At 43.9% G+C, this 17,843-nt stretch overlaps 1 protein-coding gene across 1 annotated transcript in view; it reads right to left on the reverse strand.

Annotated features, from left to right (window-relative positions):
- The window catches only part of Col22a1 (collagen type XXII alpha 1 chain), a 223,730-nt gene that overhangs the window by 67,595 nt on the left and 138,292 nt on the right, over positions 1–17,843 (reverse strand). The window contains exons 42-46 of the mRNA XM_038343103.1: positions 17,755–17,780; positions 16,809–16,886; positions 5,329–5,364; positions 3,936–3,989; positions 2,829–2,873 (exon numbers count right to left, since the gene is read on the reverse strand). Of these exons, the coding sequence (XP_038199031.1) occupies positions 2,829–2,873; positions 3,936–3,989; positions 5,329–5,364; positions 16,809–16,886; positions 17,755–17,780 (239 nt within the window). The remainder of the gene's footprint in view (positions 1–2,828; positions 2,874–3,935; positions 3,990–5,328; positions 5,365–16,808; positions 16,887–17,754; positions 17,781–17,843) is intronic.

The following is a 17,843-nucleotide window of genomic DNA, read 5'->3' on the forward strand; positions in this document are numbered from 1 at the left end:
GCAGCCACCCAGGCTGCCTAGCCCTGAACATATCTGAAGGACTTCAGGCCTTCCTGTCCCCAGTCTCTGCATGTTGTCCCCTTCTGTTCTTCCTCCCTGCCCTCATCAAAGCATGATGGGTCACACAAATATGGGACAGACTGCCTCCAATTCACCTGCCATGAATTCACCTGCCTCATGAAGTAGCCAGTAGTTATTGCTGCTAATCATTAATGGCCTAGCAAACCAGTGTGTTTTACTTTCATGGATAAAAGAACATTTTAAACACAATCCTCTGTTCTGGGATGGAAGTCTTTGGTTCTGGAAAGGGGGTCTGAGACATGTCTGAAGGTATGTGTGCAAGATGTTGCAGCCACCGGACTCACAAACCCACTGAATCGGAACATGTCTTACGCTAACTATAGCCAACCTGCAGCAACAGGGCAGGATAAGAACTCAGATTGTTAACATGGGGTAAATCCAAAGAAAGAAAACCGTTATAGGTGAGAAGGATCCGTAAGTATTCACTAGGGATTGAACATCTCAGCTGCAAGCTGTAGACTGTACAATGGGAAGATGTACACAGTGACAATTCCCCAGAGACTGGCCATGGACTCCATCCCATATCATGGCAAGCCTGAGCTATCATCTGTAGCGGTGATTCCTGAAGAAGGGAAGGCTGAGACAATTCTTCTACAAGTTTCCATTTTTTCTAGCTCAGAGGCTTTGTCTCACCGTGCAAGTGACAAGCCATCTGACTGTTTCACAGAATTAACCAGTGCAGTGTCTATGCTGTCTCCTGTGCAGAGAAGCTCAACAATTCATTCAATCAACTCTCTGGGCAACTGTAAGGTTTCTGAGAGACAATGGGGCTAGAATTACTTAGTTTTGGTAGAGTTACTAGTCTGGCAAGGAGAACCCATGTAGCATGCAGTTGCTAAAGATACACCAGAGTGAGACACTCCCTTGCTTCCAGTTGTCAGAGTGAGACACTCTGGAGAAAAAAATAATACCTTTATGACATCTTGCACTGATATCTTACTTGAGCTCTTTGAGTGTGCTGGCCATTATTTACAGAGTGACATAGAGCAAGGGGTGAATACAGTCACCAGCAAGGCTTTCTGATGACATCACCAAGGGTCTTATTCCTCTTACTTCTCTGGAAGCCTCAGGAGAGCTCTGAGGAAAGTCATTTTGGCTTTGTGTGGACATGGTAACCTTAGGGCATGGGACACGAGATGCACAGCAGGGTGTCACAGATGCCTTTCAGGAGTTCATCACTTGAAGATTAGGCCCAATGACATTAGAAACCACGTGGTGGCATGTGTTAGGCCAGAGAATACACAATCTATACCCACCTAGAGTCTCCTTACTCCTGGCCAGCCTCTGTTGCTGGGAACACTGATTAGAACTTCTGGAGGAGCCATCGTGCCAGCGACTGACACGGAGGTGCAGAGGTTAGGCCTGGCCTGAAGGTGAGACAGCTCTACAGGCCGCTCACTATAGAGATCCATGGGAGATGAGGCCAGTCGGTTAAAGACGGAGCTCTCTGGTCTATGATGACCATCAGTGAGACACAGCCGCCTACACTGTTTGCTATGCTCTGCCAGTTTATCTTTGCAGGGTGGTGTCCAGGACTGACATGTGGTGGATGTGATTTAAACATTCAATGCCTCTGGCCTGAGTCTCTCTCTTCTACCTGTTTCACTGTGGCCTTGCCCTTTGATGATGGCACACAGATTGCAAACAACTTCTCGGGTTGCTATTCCACTGAGTCAATGGAGAAAAAGAGGTATCTCCACAGTGTGCAGTGGGATGCATATCCAGCCCTCTGGAAGTCTTCAGTGAAAGGTGTCACAGCCTCTGAGACAGAACAAGACCCCATTCTGGCTCTCTGCTGTGGCTACCAGCTCTAACAAGATAAGGAGGATTGTATGTACCTTGGGCACTTGTCTGAAAACAGGTCATGCTTGTAAAGAGGACAAGCAACCCTTCAACCCATCATGAGATGAAGTTTCTGTCGCAATGAACAACTTGATTCCAGCAGCAGACTGTGGGGTAAGACTTGAGGCCTGAGATACCTGTCTGATGCCTGCTTTCTCTTGGACCCTGGCTTAGCATCTTCTAATTGTCTGTCTGTCTCCTGGAGCTGTCTCTCTCACCTCCAGACCTAATCAGCCTCACAAGCCCCTCCCATGAGGGTCACCAGATGACCTGGTCACCTGGCTAAACCTTTGCTTCTCTGCCACTGCCAATTCAGGGGGTGTCCCAGAAGATGAGGGTATGGTACCTCAGAGACACCGGTTAGACCTCCAATTTGCTTGTTCTTAAGCTAAGGACCTGTCGACTTCTCCCTGAACTCTTAGGGAGTCTCCCATTCTCGTGTAAAAGAAAATAATCACTTCTAGCTGTCTAAACAGTGCCAGCAGGCAACCCAGGCAAAAGACAGGAAATGGGCAAGCTTCTACCCTAGTTCCACATTCTGTCTTCTGTCTTGTTTCATTATATCTCAGGGCTAGCCTGCCTGCTAGCCCATGGCTGAATTGGACCAAAGGGAGGCACTGTCAGGGGCTTGGAAGGCAAGAAGATGCCCACCTGTCTCAGGTCAGGTTTTCTGGCAGTGGCTTCGAATGCACAGCTCTGATCCCACTGTTCTAGCCAGCACCTAGCTGTGCAAACACGGCTCCCACCATGGCTTATCCCTGCTGGCGCTGCACCCAGAATCACTTCCCTCTGCCCCATTTTGTCCCCTTGTTAAAGCCTCTTGAACTGTCTCGATTGCTCTTTATTTCTCGCTGGCACCCTGACTGATATAGTCAGCATTTATCCAGACCCGACAGGTAACATACTGGTTTTCCAGGAGGCCCTCTTTCTCCTGGATTTCCTGGTGCACCCTAAGAGAGAAAAGAAAGCCATCACTACGGTGATAATCTCTATATACTCTATACACCCCTCCAGCAAACTCAGTCTCTGCCAACTGTAACTTAGCTGGGGAGGAATTCACCCAACTTTGAAAATGGGCCCTGGTTGACCTTCCAAGTGACAGTAGTAAGTGTACAGGGCAAAGTAAGGCTTTCTGTAGGTCCCATTGAGAACCCCAGACTAAAACCACCTTGTGCACATTCACACACAAATCTGTCTTAATCTTTTATTCCAAATAAAAGGACTAGGGGCAAGTAGCTTTGAGAGAAAATGTTTTCATTGGTGACTGGCTATAAAGCGGTTAAATATGAATGTTGGGAAACAAGACCTAGAGGGGTTTTCTTTTCTGGTGCAGGACCCAAGGAAGGGAAGAAGGCCGGACTGCCCCTGAATGGGGACTAAAGAGGTACAAGCAAGGGAAGGAGATAAGCACTGAGTACCTCCGCTTACTGGGGCCATGCATCTTTGTCCTATAAAAACTCATAGCTGCCATTTGTTCATCTTGCCAGTGAGTGCAAACAGAACGGCTCTGGTGCCAGGCATGCTACTGAGTATCAGGGACCTACAGACACTGAAGACCCAGGCGGTTCAGAGCTATCTGATCAAAGGCCAAGAGATGAAGACTTTTGACTGCTGCATTGTCATAAAGGGGTTTTTTCCCAGGGGACCTCAGCTGAGTCTCTGTAATTCCCTTAAGGAGGGGAGGCCAGAACAGGGCCAGGAAGTTGTTCATGGAAGAATCAGGATGTATTCATAAGGTAGTGAGCAAGAAATAAGAGACAGTGTCTGGAGACCCAGGAGTATCTAGGGTTCTGAAACATGATACAAAGGCTTAAGAAAGAAAATCAATAGTATGCAAAAAGCCATAATTGACAGAAAATAAAATAAATATGAATCCTGGGGCTTCACAGAAATCCTTGACTGAGCAAGGATTTGGTGCTAGCCATGTGGAAAAGGGAGGCCAGGAGATGGGAAGTGAGTTCACAGGGGAGACTCTAATCATTCTCTAAGCCCATGGCTTTCCTCTTACTTACATCCTGGCCAGCTGGTCCCTGGGGGCCGGGGAATCCCGGTAAACCGCGAGATCCCTGATGGAACAGAAGAGAAGACAGGCTCTGACTGGGAGAAGTCAGGATTCACCTCTGTCTGACAATCGTTGGTTATGACTACACAAATGACCTGCTGTAGGAAGCCACAGTTGGTGTGAACTGTCAACAGAACCTACAATCACCTCAGAGATGAGCCTCTGGACATGCCTGTGGGGTTATCATAATCAAGCTAAGTGATGAGGGAAGACCGGCTGTAGTGTGGAGCTCGGCGGGCAGGCCTGCTTTTCATCCCACCCGGCTCCCGGCTGCCGGCTAGCTTATGCCCCGAAATAACAACACACAAATTGTATTCTTTTAAACACTGCATAGCCCATTATTTTCAGCCTCTTTCTCACATCTTGACTAACCCATATCTAATAATCTGTGTAGCACCACGAAGTGGTGCCTTACCGGGAAGTTTCTAGCTTACGTCCATCTTGGGCTGGAGCTTCATCGCGTCTCTCTCCCTGAGGAGAGGCATGGCAGTCTGTCTAACTTAGGAGAGGCGTAGCATCTGACTGAGCCATCTACCTCACTTCCTTCTTCCTGTTCTGTCTACTCCACCCACCTATGTCCTAACCTATTAGGCCAAGCAGTTTTCTTTATTAATTAACCAATGAAATCAACAGATTGATAGAAGACCCGCCTCCATCATCGTCTTGAACCTCAATTGCTCTGAGCCCCTCTGTCTCTTCATCTAGCAACATAGGCCCAGGACTCCCTGCCCTCCTTAATCAGAAACCATGAGTGAAACATTACTTTAAAATATGTGCCCAGAGCCAAAGGCTGGGTATCAGCCCAGTTGTTGACACGCAGCTCCTCTGCTCACGAGGTGACTTAGGAATGGAAGACACACCAACCAACATTCAATGAGTGCTTGTAAGTGGCAGCCAACAATTGTGGCTGCTTCTGAGAACAGACGGACCCTGGCAGCTCTTCTGGTGCATTAGCATCAAATCAGCCCAACGAACTTCCACAATAGCTCATAGGTATTTCTGCCTCCATCTTACAAATCAAGAGAAACTCTCTCATTTCTTGGCTCTGAGTCTTGGTAAAGCTAGAATTAAAAGAAAAGTTCTGGCTATTTGATTAAATTCCCTAAACTGGGGCTCTACTTACGTAGTGGAGAGATGCTAAGAGGTGAGCCAGTCTCAGTATGTCCAAATATGAAAGAGTTATGCTGGTTTAAATGATCTCACCACTCCCTTCCTCCCCATATGTCCCACAAGTCTATGCTCGTATTTTGGAGAGTCTGCCTAGTGTGAAGCATTTCTAGTAACTTTTGATTGTCCCTAATTTAGAACTGTGTTGACAGTCCTCCCTTTAAAGCATACTATACCGGGGGTCCTTTGTCTCCCGGTCGTCCCGAAGGGCCCTAAGAAAAGAACAAACAGATTAGCAAATAAAATAGGAAGGCTCATTTCAACATTTAAATATGCTGTGGACATCATTTAAAAACAAAAATAAAACAGGGCCTCATGGAGCCAAGGCTGCTTCAAACACTAAGTAGGTAAGGAAAACCTTTAACACTTGATCATTTTGCCTCCACTTCCCAAGTCCTGGGACTAGAGACATGCACCACTGTTTCGTAAAGCTCATTGCTAAGCCAAATTTCATCTATTCTTCCTTGAAAAAGTGCAACACAGCACCCACTGTTAGTCCCACATGGCTCCTCAGTCCTGTTCCACCACTTCCCCATACCTCTGGTGTGCCCAGGGTTTCCCACCTTACACACCCTTGGATAGGCACTGGTTATTCCTGCCTGGGCCAGATTTTAATTTATCAATGAGCAGTTCTCGGTTTCCCAGGAACAGATCAGCCTGTGTCCTGAGCCTACTAGCAGACTGGTGTTTCCGAATGGAAGGCTGACATGCCTTGGTATCTAGACTCACATTTGGGAAGGCCTTGCACAGTGGAGTTAGTGGTGCCTCTGTCCTAAGATCAACATGCCCTGCATTTTGCTGGATGTAGCAACTCCCAGAACATGGTTAAGTATCCCCAAGATGGAGAAGAGCTTCCACATAAAGGCCATTGTCGCTGTATTGTGATAAAGTGCCCAGATCCCCTATTGTTTATGTCCCTGAGCAGCCATACAGTCAAAGAGCATCATTGCAAGTACACTGTGGAGCACCAAGGGAAGCAGATATCCAAAGAGACACTAGAGAGGCAGAGCCCCGAGGACAGTAGATCTTTTGGGTGGGTGGGTGGGGATAGTTCTTGGAGCTTTGTAGGGCAGGAAATGAGAACAAGGGCTCTTTAGATCAGGATGTTTGGAACACACACCAAACAAAGGCAAATAAACAACGACAATTCAGACATTTAATGGATCATTAAAAAAACACATTTATCTGCTTTTTTATGGAGAACATATCACAGGCTTTGTATGGCAGGGTCTACACCACAACACTGCAGGCTGCTATTGAGTAGAACATGAGCAAATGATTCCCACAGATGCAGCGTTTCTACACTCTTTCTGTGGACACTGTAAACTGGGCTATGATCATCCGAGAGCAAGCAATTTTCTAGGCAGAGGTATTCCAGCTAATAAACACCACTGGAATGTGAACAGCATCATTTAAGCACTGATGAGTTCTTATCCATTTCTCAAACTTTCACAGCACTCAGTAATGACTGAATCCTTATCCACACACAAGGAAGACTAGCTAAAGGCGTTCAGAAGTGTGCAAAGGAGGGGACTTTCCAAATTTGTTCTCCATGCCAGGAGAAGCAGAGGTAAAGTCAGTATTTTTCAAGGGTGTGGCTCATGGGAGATCAATTACACTCTAATGGAGAGTCCCACACCTGAGTAAATGGGTAGCACAACTGGAATCAGTAGACTATAAAAATTATTTTTAAAAGAGGAGATGGATTTGAGATAGATTTAGAGATGTATCTGGGAGGAGTAAGAGGGAGAGATGAATATGATCAAAATATAATGTATACAAATATTACTTTTTTAGAAAATCAATTATAATATTTTTAATGGCTGGTGTAGGAGGTCCTTCTGTCTATGAGTTGCTTTCATTGGTTAATAAAGGAACTACTTTGGGCCTACAGCAGAGTTATCAGGGAACAGAGCTAGGTGGGGAAAACAAAATGGAAAGATGGGAAAGGAGAGGAATCGGAGGGACACCATGGAACCGCCACCAGAGTCAGACATGCTGAAACTTTGCTGTTGGCCATGACCTCGTAGTGATACACAGATTAATAGAAATGGGTTAAATTAAGATGTAAGAGTTAGCCAATAATAAGTTTAGAGCTAATGGGTAAAACAGTAATTTAATTAATACAATTTCTATGTGGTTATTTTGGGGCTGAGCAGCCAGGTGGCCAGGACAAACAACTGGACCCTCCTTGCAACAAAGGGCCGTAGAAGAGGACTGCATAATCATTTCCTTCCTAGTTCTTTCTAAGCATCTTTTTGTAAGACTAAGTACTCTGTTATGGTTTGAGTGTGAGATGGTCCCGGGAGTGCACATCTCAACAATTGGTCCTGAGATGATGATGCTATCTGGTCAAGAGCTGATACATTAGTGAGGTGGAGTCTACCTGGAGGAAGAAGGTAGTTGCTGTAAGAATCCAAGGGTTATAGCCTAGGATTGATTCCCACCTAAACTACAGTCCCTAGTTGCCAGCAAAACACAAGCAGGTATCTCCTGTTCCTGCTGTTTCAGCTGTGAGCCAACCCCACAGCTATGCATAAACATCCATGATGAATTGTATCTCCCAAATGGTGAGCCTAGCAAAGAATATCATTTTTCCTTCGGCATTGTTTTGGTTGGTCACAGTGATTAGAAGGGCAACTCATGTATGATGTGCATGTTCAAAAGTCATCTTAGTTAACAGCACAAACATGACAAACCAAAGACAGCTAGGCTTGTATCAAAGGACTTAGGGTCAACTTGCATAGCTATATTCTTTGGGGAATAAGCTAAAAACAATTTGAGGGCCAAAAAGATATATGAAAACACAAACTGCATTTAAATCTTTGAGTTTGAGCATTCTTTAAAAATATTCAAGCAAGTCTAATGAGTACTCTCTGTGGAGACATTTAGTGACAGCATTCCATGAGGGACACCCAGAGTTTCCATTCGCACTGGGTATATGAGCTCTGCAGATGGGCTGTAGAGGAGAGAACGTCCCTCTACAGAGAAACAGTCCAGCTAATTAAGACAGAAGAATCAACTGACAGAACTGCCGTCGCACCAATTTGCAGCCCTTCATGTATTAATTGATGGGGCTTTGGATATCAAAAGTTGTGAACATCACAGAAAAAAAAAAAAGAACCACCAGACATCTAGGTGCCTCCTGATGTGCAACAGGCCATCTCTGAAGTCTTGCCAAAACCATCAAACCTGAGTCTGATCAAACCTCTGGACCTGGGTACTGACTAATGAGAGCCACAGGGGTGGCGGCTCCTGCTAAACTATCTTATTAGCGAATCCTGTTAGCAAGCCGAAAACAAGCCCCATGGACCAAAATAAGAATAATCCAACTTCCTCTATAAACAAGTAACAGAATGAAAAGGGGGAGTCTATAAATCAGCCAGAGATCGCTTTTTAAAGATTGAGCAATTGCTATTGGCTCAATTGGTTCTTGATTCAGAGACAGAAAACAACCGAGAGAGACAAGCAAGAGATAAGTGGCAACCCCATACTTGGCACTCCATTTTCCATGTGTGATGATGGAGTTGTACTAAACATTTTAAAAGTTCTTATTTGTCATAAATACAGTCTAAAAATATGTAGGGGATAAAAGTATGTATTTCTGGTCATGATTCAAAATGAGAGAATCAAGAGGATAAGAAAAGACAGACAGAGATGTGGAGGCCGAGAAATGCGGGCCCATTCACCACTGTCTGAGGGTCAGAGTTTGAGAGCCTAGCAGGCATAATTGCACCTCCTAACTCAGGAGGTGACTGTCTGGCCCCTTTCTGAAGTTAAGATAGCTCGGTGCCATCCTGACAGGTGGTCAGGATATGCAAATATGCTTCTGCTCCTTTCTTTTTTAACTATGAGATCACCTGGGGAAGGGTAGTCTTCAAAATACTGACTCAGTACTTTGGACTGGAAAAGATATAAACAGAGAAAGAAGGTGGAGTCAGGAGAAGCCATGTAGCCCCTCCAGAGACAGGCACCAGACGAAACTTTACCCAGTAAGCCACAGCCATATGGAGATACACAGATTAATAGAAATGGGTTAAATTAAGATGTAAGAGTTAGCTAATAAGAATCTAGAGCTAATAAGCCAAGCAGTGATTTAAATGATATAGTTTCTGAGTGATTATTCTGGGACTTGGAAAGGAATTCTAGACAAAGTTTAGCCACATTTTTTTTATCAGATGGACTCTGCTTGCTGGTGACATGCTGTAGCTCCTTTAAGAGGGGTGTTCTTGATTCAGCGGTAACAAAAAAAAGTGTAGTTTCCAAACAGTGACTTCCTGGTCTATGCTAAAAGCACAAACTCTGGCTCTTTCAGGGGGCTGAGCATTTAAATGGGGTTTGTGAGCAGAGTGCTACAGCTTGCTTAATGGCAACACAGACCTGCTGTGATGTGACACTGGATCTGGGGCAGAGAGAATGACTCTCAGAAGCAATAAACAGATTTCTACCATGTTGAACTGGGCAGGGCAAGCAGGCAGGGCCATGTTGGCCGTAGGCATGCCTGCTTAGCATTTTAAGAAGCAGTCCTGGTCAGAAAATAATTACAGATACACAATTAGGCAGATTCAGACATAAAAAATCCTCTAAATGAGACACAGTGTTTTAAAAATGTACATAGGCTTGGGAGAGAGAAGAAAAGAGTATAAAGAATTATAAAAAGAATTATATGTTTTTTAAAAAAAACAATTTTTTAAAGAGACAGAGTACAGACATTCATAGGTTAAAGGAATAAAGATTACTTGTAGAAAAAGTAATGGAGTAAGAAAAATAAGCCACATAAAGATGGAATATATACAATGATTCTAGATTATGTATATTACTGTGTTTTCTTGGAATTTTTTGACTGTGAAGGAACTAAGTGCAAAGAGAAATTTTGTTGTATGGGCTGCTAAGCTAAATCAACCCATATATTTTAAAGATATTGTAATTCTGAAATTTAGGTCTAAGGATTTGTTACTTTGGAGAAGAGGTTCTTCTTTTGCTTCCACAGAAGATGAGAACCTGTGGATTTCTTCCAGACGAATGTGGTTTGATGGACCATGACCCCCTGAAAGGCCACAGTGAACACGCACAAAAATTACTTTGACCAACAAAAAACAGAAAGCAGCTTGGAGAGAACTATGCCCAAATTCCCAAATATTGTTTATAAATGTTTGTTTACATTTAAAGGGGGATATTATATAGATATGAATACTTTGCATTGGTATGGATCCTGGTCTATTGATACAAATTTTAGGTCAATATTGTTATATGTATATTTATGCTCTTGATTAAGGTATTTATGCAGCTCATTTAAAAATGTAATGTAAATTAAGAAATATAGGTTAATAGATAACCATCTATAATAGTCAAGCTTGTAGTCATGTTAGTTAGGTTTTCTAGATATATAGAGAAGTATTTCAGTTAGATAGGTATTATTTAAATCTTTCAGAAACCTTCATAATATGGCATTTAAAATATTTTAATAACGTAGGACTTTTCATGACAATGAGACACATCTATTCCTGGCAGCACCAATTACTTCAAGAGGAAGATGGGAATTAAAGAGGCTCCTTATGAAGTTTGTTAGCCATTTGGGCAAGAAACTGTTCTTGCCTTGACTTCTTGATGCTATGCTGTATGAACTGGACATGTAGAACGCACAGAAAAATGACTGCTGAAGTTGCCTAAAGAGAGACTATGCTTCTATGTTACTGTTTCATGATTCAGTCTGTCAGACATTTTGCAGTATACAGAAGAAAGTGACTGAAAAACTGCCAATACAGGCAGAACTGTCTTTGAAATTTCCTGCTTCGTGGAAAAGTCTGCTGGATACTATGGGGCTGTAGGCTGAAGATGGATGACCCATCAGTACAGAAGAACTTTGGATGACTGTCCAGGCAGCAAGATGCCTCTGTCAATTCTAGAGTTTTAGAAGTTGCTTAAAATGCACTTCCTATTAACTTAGGTATTATATTATATCCTTCTGGAGTCTTTGGTGGAGTTGAAGAATACATAGTTATAATTTTCCTTAGTTATGATAAAAGATAAAATAGATACAAATATTGTAACTGTAATTCTTCCTTGATAACTCTTGTTATATGTAATTTTACTGTTATAGTTAAAGCCTTCTTCTTAATTTAAACAGAAAAAAGGAAATGGTGTGGGAAGTCCTTCTGTATATGTGTTGCTTTTATTGGTTAATGAATAAAGAAGCTGCTTTTGGCCAATGGCTTAACAGAATATAGCCAGGCTGGAAAAGATACATACAAAGAAGGTGGAGTCAGGAGAAGCCATATGGCCCTGCCAGAGACAGACGCCAGATGGAACTTTATCCAGTAAGCCACAGCCACATGGCGATATACAGATTAATAGAAATGGGTTAAATTAAGATGTAAGAGTTAGCCAACAAGAAGCTAAAGCTAATAGGCCAAGCAGTGATTTAAATGATATAGTTTCTGAGTGATTAGTTTGGGAGTCTGGGCAAATGGGAATGAACAAGTGGCTCCTTACAACAATACCTAACCTAATTCTCTCTTTCTAAAACTAAAGGGTATCAAATCAGACAGATAAGATATATAAATAGAGAAAGCATTTGGATGGCTACATAAGTCAAGTCCAGGAGCAATGAAGGACATGAAAACACATAAGAAGCACAGAAGGCCAGACATATGGGGTGGACACATCCCCTCTGTCCTGCTAGAAGAGACACTGAGACATCGGCTTTCAGAGTGCTGACTGTTCAGGCCAGCTCCCCATATCCTCCATTTGCCTTCAGGGGAATGGCTTCATATCTTTAAGTTTGCTTCCTCACGCACGGGCAAGCAAAGATGGTTTGGTAGGCTGTTGAAAGGATTACATGAGAACAAAGGAGGAAGACCTCACCTGAGGCTTCTGTTCAAACTGCCAGCCAGAGGCAGGTGATGGTAGATAACATGACTCTAATACTCACATTTCAGAGGCTGCTCGCTCTATAACTTTTATATTATTCCAGAGAAACTAGAGGAATGCACAGAACACATTTGTGTGGTGCATTCAAAACGCTTCCTTGCCTGAAATCAGTTGACTCTGGGCCTCCTGCCACTCTTAAAACTATCAAGCAGTTGCAGGACTATAAGGATGCCTCAGTATGTGTGCACATTGAGCTTCTTCACTGGACAAGGTATCCTACAGCTAACTGCCATAATCTGAAGGCTCCAAAGTAATAAAGAGGAGTTCGATGACATCACAGAAGCAATGGTAAAAGGCTAGATACCACTGTCAAGAGTATCACGCCACATTGGCCCAGTTCCCCTGACCGCGCTGCTGAAATTGATGATACTTGGTCCACAGGAAGACTATGGAGTAGGAAAGAGTCTGTCTTGGGTTATGTGGCTCTCAGTGAGTGTCATGTCCTTACAAAGCTCCTGGTATCCAGTCCATGAGCATTTTGATCTCCCCAAAGCCTGAAGGTGCTTGTGATTTAGCTCTTAAATCTTACCAAAGGCAGATCAGAGACAACGTGAAGATGAAAGGAAGATTTTGTTTGTGGCGGTCCTATAGCAAGAAGTTAAAATCTCAAGCAGCTGCACCACCTTAATGCCTCTTGTCTGCTGATGGAGCAAGGGTCAACAAACCAGCTCCTGGCTCTCTTACAGAGGGTAGCAAAGCCTTGAAGAACAAGCTCTGTATGAGGCAAGAGGCAGAGAGCAACCTACAACAGAATCTACTCCATGATTTTGTCCACGCCTTCTTTAGCAAGAGGGACATGTGGGACTCAAGCCCAAGGTCTGACTGATGGTTCCTGGGAGCAGCTCACTAGTTATGGTATTGGTACATCAATACTCCAGCCCCCTTGGTCTTTTTGCAGGAGTCCCTGGGAGTGTACCATGTAGTCACCCAGAAGTCAGTAGAGACTTAGTTGCCCATAGTGCCCACCTGCTCAATAAAAAACTCTACCTGGGTTCTCATTCTATCTCTGACTCACTTTGCCACCATCTAAGAGTAGATTTCTGAAATCATTTCTCAAATAAATTCATGCTTTGGAGACCTACCTTAACTCTGAAGGAAAACTCATCTCCTCTAAGCATAGAGTACAGGATATGATCCTTTGTACCCCAGCATGGAACAGAGAGAGACATTGGGCTGCTCAGCAAAGATCCATGTTCCCCAATACCTCGACACATCCTTCCTCACCTTCCTTCCGCACCTGCTATCAGCAAGTCCTTGAACTCCCATGCAGCTCCTTGGGCCATCACCAGCCTAGGCTGCTGGCCAATGAGATTTATGGCAATGCAATAAGGTTTCATCAGCCAGGAAGCTTTTAATAAGCCCAAGTGGTAGAAATACACTAAAGAGTTGATTTACAGCCTCTTTCTTGGCTGCAGTTAGCAAATTATTTTTCCTGTGGAATCAGCTAGGCAGGAAGATATTTCATCGTGATTTCTGCTAGTTAGATTTGGGGTGAACTGTGCCACCTCTGTTGCTCTGTTGCTCTGTTGCTCTGAGCTCGATGCAGTGTATCCTTGGAGAGTGGACAGGACACAAGGGTACAATCACACCCTAGGCATTCAGCATGAACTGTTGAAAGATGAGCTTAATGGAGTGTATCCCTGAGGAGTAGACAGAAGGGGACAGTCACATCCCAGACACACAACATGACATTTTCTGTTCTAAGGGTTAAATCCAGATGGTCAAACTCCTAATTCTAGGGAAAGGGGCCCTTCTGAGAGGAGGATTTAGGAAACAAGAAGAAGTCTGGGCTACTGCTTTTTTATCTTTGTTCCTTTGAATTACTAGACTCTAAAATAAATAAAAGTCTAAGACAGAGAATACAATGGATGAAATGGAGGGTGTTGATTGTCAGAAATTCTAGCTGAAATTTCCCGTGAAAGAAAACAAACCAGACAGGGCTCCCATAAGGGAATTCATTTGCTCCTGCCACAGTGTCTGTGGCACCTAGGAAGACCGAGAGGTCCCCTGCAATTCTGACACCTTGAAGGAGTCCCCATTGCTGGTAGGAGGCAGAAGCAGATGATCTTTTCCAGTGGGGAGGCCCTCAGGCCTGTGGGAGAGTGGAAGAACAGAGAACCATATGTGAGGAGGGAACCCTAACCTGACTCAGTTGCATGGAGGCTACAGACAAAAACAAAGGAAACTTTTATTTTGTGTGATATTACAGATAATAAATTAGATCCCTCTTCTTTTTCTTTGGGAGTTATGTATAAAACATTATGTTACTTGGCCTATGAACAATAACAATGATACCAACATAACAAGATAGCCCCCAAAACACAATAGTGCCACTTACATCCTTGGAGTAAACAAATGCAGTCTAATTTGACTTAAAGGCTGCTCAAAAAAGAGATAATTTATGCTTGGTACTGTAAATGTAGCCAACTATGCAGAGTGGTAAGGCCACAGACCCTAGAAAACCCACTATTGCCACTATCCTCAGCCAGTAGAATTTCTACCACATTTAAATATTTATTCTTATGCCCACAGATAAATGTAGTGAGAATCGGCGGGGCTGCGTCCCGCCACCCGGCCGCGGCTAACTTTACACCCGAAATAATTACACGGAAACTGTATTCTTTTAAACACTGCCTGGCCCATTATCTGTAGCCTCTTATTGGCTAATTCTCACATCTTTCTTTAACCCATATTTAGTAATCTGGGTAGCACCACGAGGTGTGGCTTACCAGGAGAGATCTTAACCTGCGTCCATCTCGGAGAGGAGCAGCATGGAGACTCACTATGGCGACTGCCTGAAGCGTCTCCCCCACTCTACTTCCTTGTTCCCACAATTCTGTTCTGTCTACTCCACCTACCTAATTTTCTGTCTCTTAAAGGGCCAAGGAAGTTTTCTTTATTAATAATGAAAGTAACACATAGACACTCCTCCATCAGATAAATGTAGCTCTCAACCCACAACAAAGAAATGTCATTTTGCAGCAAAAAACATTCTAGAAATCTATAACTGGTCAAAATGCAGAGATCACTGACAATGGGGTGTCCGACCTTAACTGACACATCAACAATATGACTCTTTACCCCAAAGGCTCTGAGAACATTGTAGAAGACGGGGGAGGAAAGATTCCAAGAGTCTAAGGATCAAGATGTCTACTGGAAGAGTGTGTCTTCTGTATATGGTAGGGAATTTGCACCCAGGAAATCTCAACAATATTGTGGATAGGGGAAATGTTACAAACTCCAGCCCTAAATGAAGAAATAAAGGCAATTAATAGCTATCTAATACCAAATAGTCAGCCCTAAGCATGTAAACACACAAGCAACACTACCTGAATTCAGCAGGGTGTATTTACAAACACACACTGAATATGCTAAGGAGTGAGAAATGGACACAGGAGGAGTTGGGTGGAGGAGATGATGTGAATACAGAACTCTATATGAAATTCTCCATAAAATAATGAAAAGAAAGATACTGAGATCTTTTTGGTTGTGGTCTGCATTTCTCAAATGTGGAAAAAGTGGAGACAACGCCATGTGCTGTTTTGTTATGTTTAGCAGGGGTGAAGTTAGACTGGACACATGGCTTACAATAATAATTATATGTGGGTAGTTGAGCTATTCTTAGGCATAGCTGAGTATTTGAGTTTCTCTCAAGTAATAGTAAGACATGGCTGACTGTCAAGAAAGAAGATGTGGTTGAAGCTGAATCAATATTCTGCCTTTAGAAAAGAAGAGAGCTGATGGGAGAAGAGAAAGCCTCAGACTGAAAGTTGTCCTTAAGTTCTGAAAGCTACCATTCAGCCATGGGGAGAAGACAAGACACATTTCTGTGACGGTGAAAAGACACAAAACATTGATTCCAATCCCAACAACAGAAATCTAGTTCTTCACCGAAAACAAGTCTAAACTTCAACATCATGTATCCTACAGGCAAAGTGTGTCTTCCACAGGGGATGCCTGGCTGAGGACAGAGAGAGCGAACCTCCATTGGCTGAGAACATGGAGGAGCCTGTGTAACTCAGAGACAGTAGAGCTACCAGCTCCGTGGATCTTACACTGGGTGAAATTACAACAGCAGTAACCACCTGCACAATGCTGGACACAACAACACTGCATAATAGAAAAGGGCAGGACTAAAAAGACCCCACCCAACCCTGAGGAGCGCTATGGACACTTGCTGGGGAAAGAAACCACACTGCTCAGTGGCAGTCCCTTGTGTAGTGCCCTTGTTTAAGTAAAAAAAAAAGCCCACAGCTGTGTTCACACAGGCGCCCTTAATTATATTCAGTTGGCAATAAGTAAGAGCCACGGAAATAGAACAACTTGGTGGGAAGAAGGGCTTCAGTGGAAGGAGGGAAGAAACAAAGGAAATGGTGACCAAGTATATTATATGTACTTCATATGCATGTAATGGAATTATGAAGAACAAATACAAAAGTGGAGAGATTTGTTGATTTGTTGCCCTATTTTTGAATCATACCCCAGGCGTTGGTCCAAAAGTTGTATTCTTCTTATTCCCATTAGAAGTACTACAAGTTTTGCACCAACTGCAGCCATGTATACAAACCCTGCATTCAATGGACCCAAGGATGCAGACCCTGCTGCCACATCAGCTGAAACAGGACTCTGTCTCTACAGGAACCTACGCTGCAGACTCCCAAGGGAGCCAGCAGGAATCTGCAGTGTGGGACCTGAGAACAAGGACATTAGCTGAACAAGGACTCACGGGCGGTCCAGCAACCCCAATGCCTGGGTCGCCACGGCTGCCGGGAGAGCCAGGGATCCCAGGTGTTCCTCGGTCACCCTAGGGAGACAGAAAGAGAAGATGAACAGGTTAGTGCTGACAAGATCAGGAAGAATGTACAGGAATAATTATGCTTCCCACAGAATCCTGACCGCCGCTCCATCAGCTCCTCACCCACCTCCATCCTTCATGCTCCATTCTGTGATGCACTAAAGGAGCCAGTCTTCCCCTCCTGGTCCAGCATTACATGAACCAGAGCCCAATGATTGTGAACACATACCACTCAAAGTAGCCCCAAATTCAACACGCCCCCAACTGCGATTAGAAAACTATGTATATTCCCCAAGTGCAGACCACCTAGCTATGGTGCTTCCCCCCACGCTCGTCACACCCTCATCCTAAGCAGACGTGCACCCACATTTCAACTCAGACCCCACATCATCAGAAAATAAACACATCAATGTTTCAAAGCTTTCCCCATACCTATACTTCATGAGTAGTTCTTCCGGGGGTGGGAGAAGGAGCCTCAACTATAACTCTAGTTAAGACCAAAGCTTCCAGAAATGTGGTTAAAAGGATGGATTTGGGTACTGGAGGCTCAACTTTAAATTGTGGCTTCGGCACTTAGGAACTGCTGACTTATGACAAGTGCCCTGAGCATGTGTCCTCACCTACCAGAGTGGCACACAGGAACAGCTGAGTCAGCCTGGTAGCATGCTGCTTGAAAGAGTTAAGCACAAAGAGAACGCATGGTGGCCCTGTCACTCAGCCCGCACAAGCCAACTGCTGCTTTTGCTGCTGTTTTCGCCGTGTGACATGTGTGACATTCCGGACTTGATGGGAGAAGAAAGGAGTAAAAGACTGCTGTTTCCCATAGGAGGAAGCAGAGGTTCCAGTCACTGGTGTTTTAATTCCCTCAGTGGCAGACAAAGAAGCATCTCTGACCAAGGCTGGCTCTGCGTGGGCAGCAATCCTAATTGGTGCTGACACAGTCTTGGATAGCCACACTTTGCAAAA

Source organism: Arvicola amphibius, chromosome 9 (genome assembly GCF_903992535.2).
Source record: "Arvicola amphibius chromosome 9, mArvAmp1.2, whole genome shotgun sequence".
NCBI classification, from domain to species: domain Eukaryota; kingdom Metazoa; phylum Chordata; class Mammalia; order Rodentia; family Cricetidae; genus Arvicola; species Arvicola amphibius.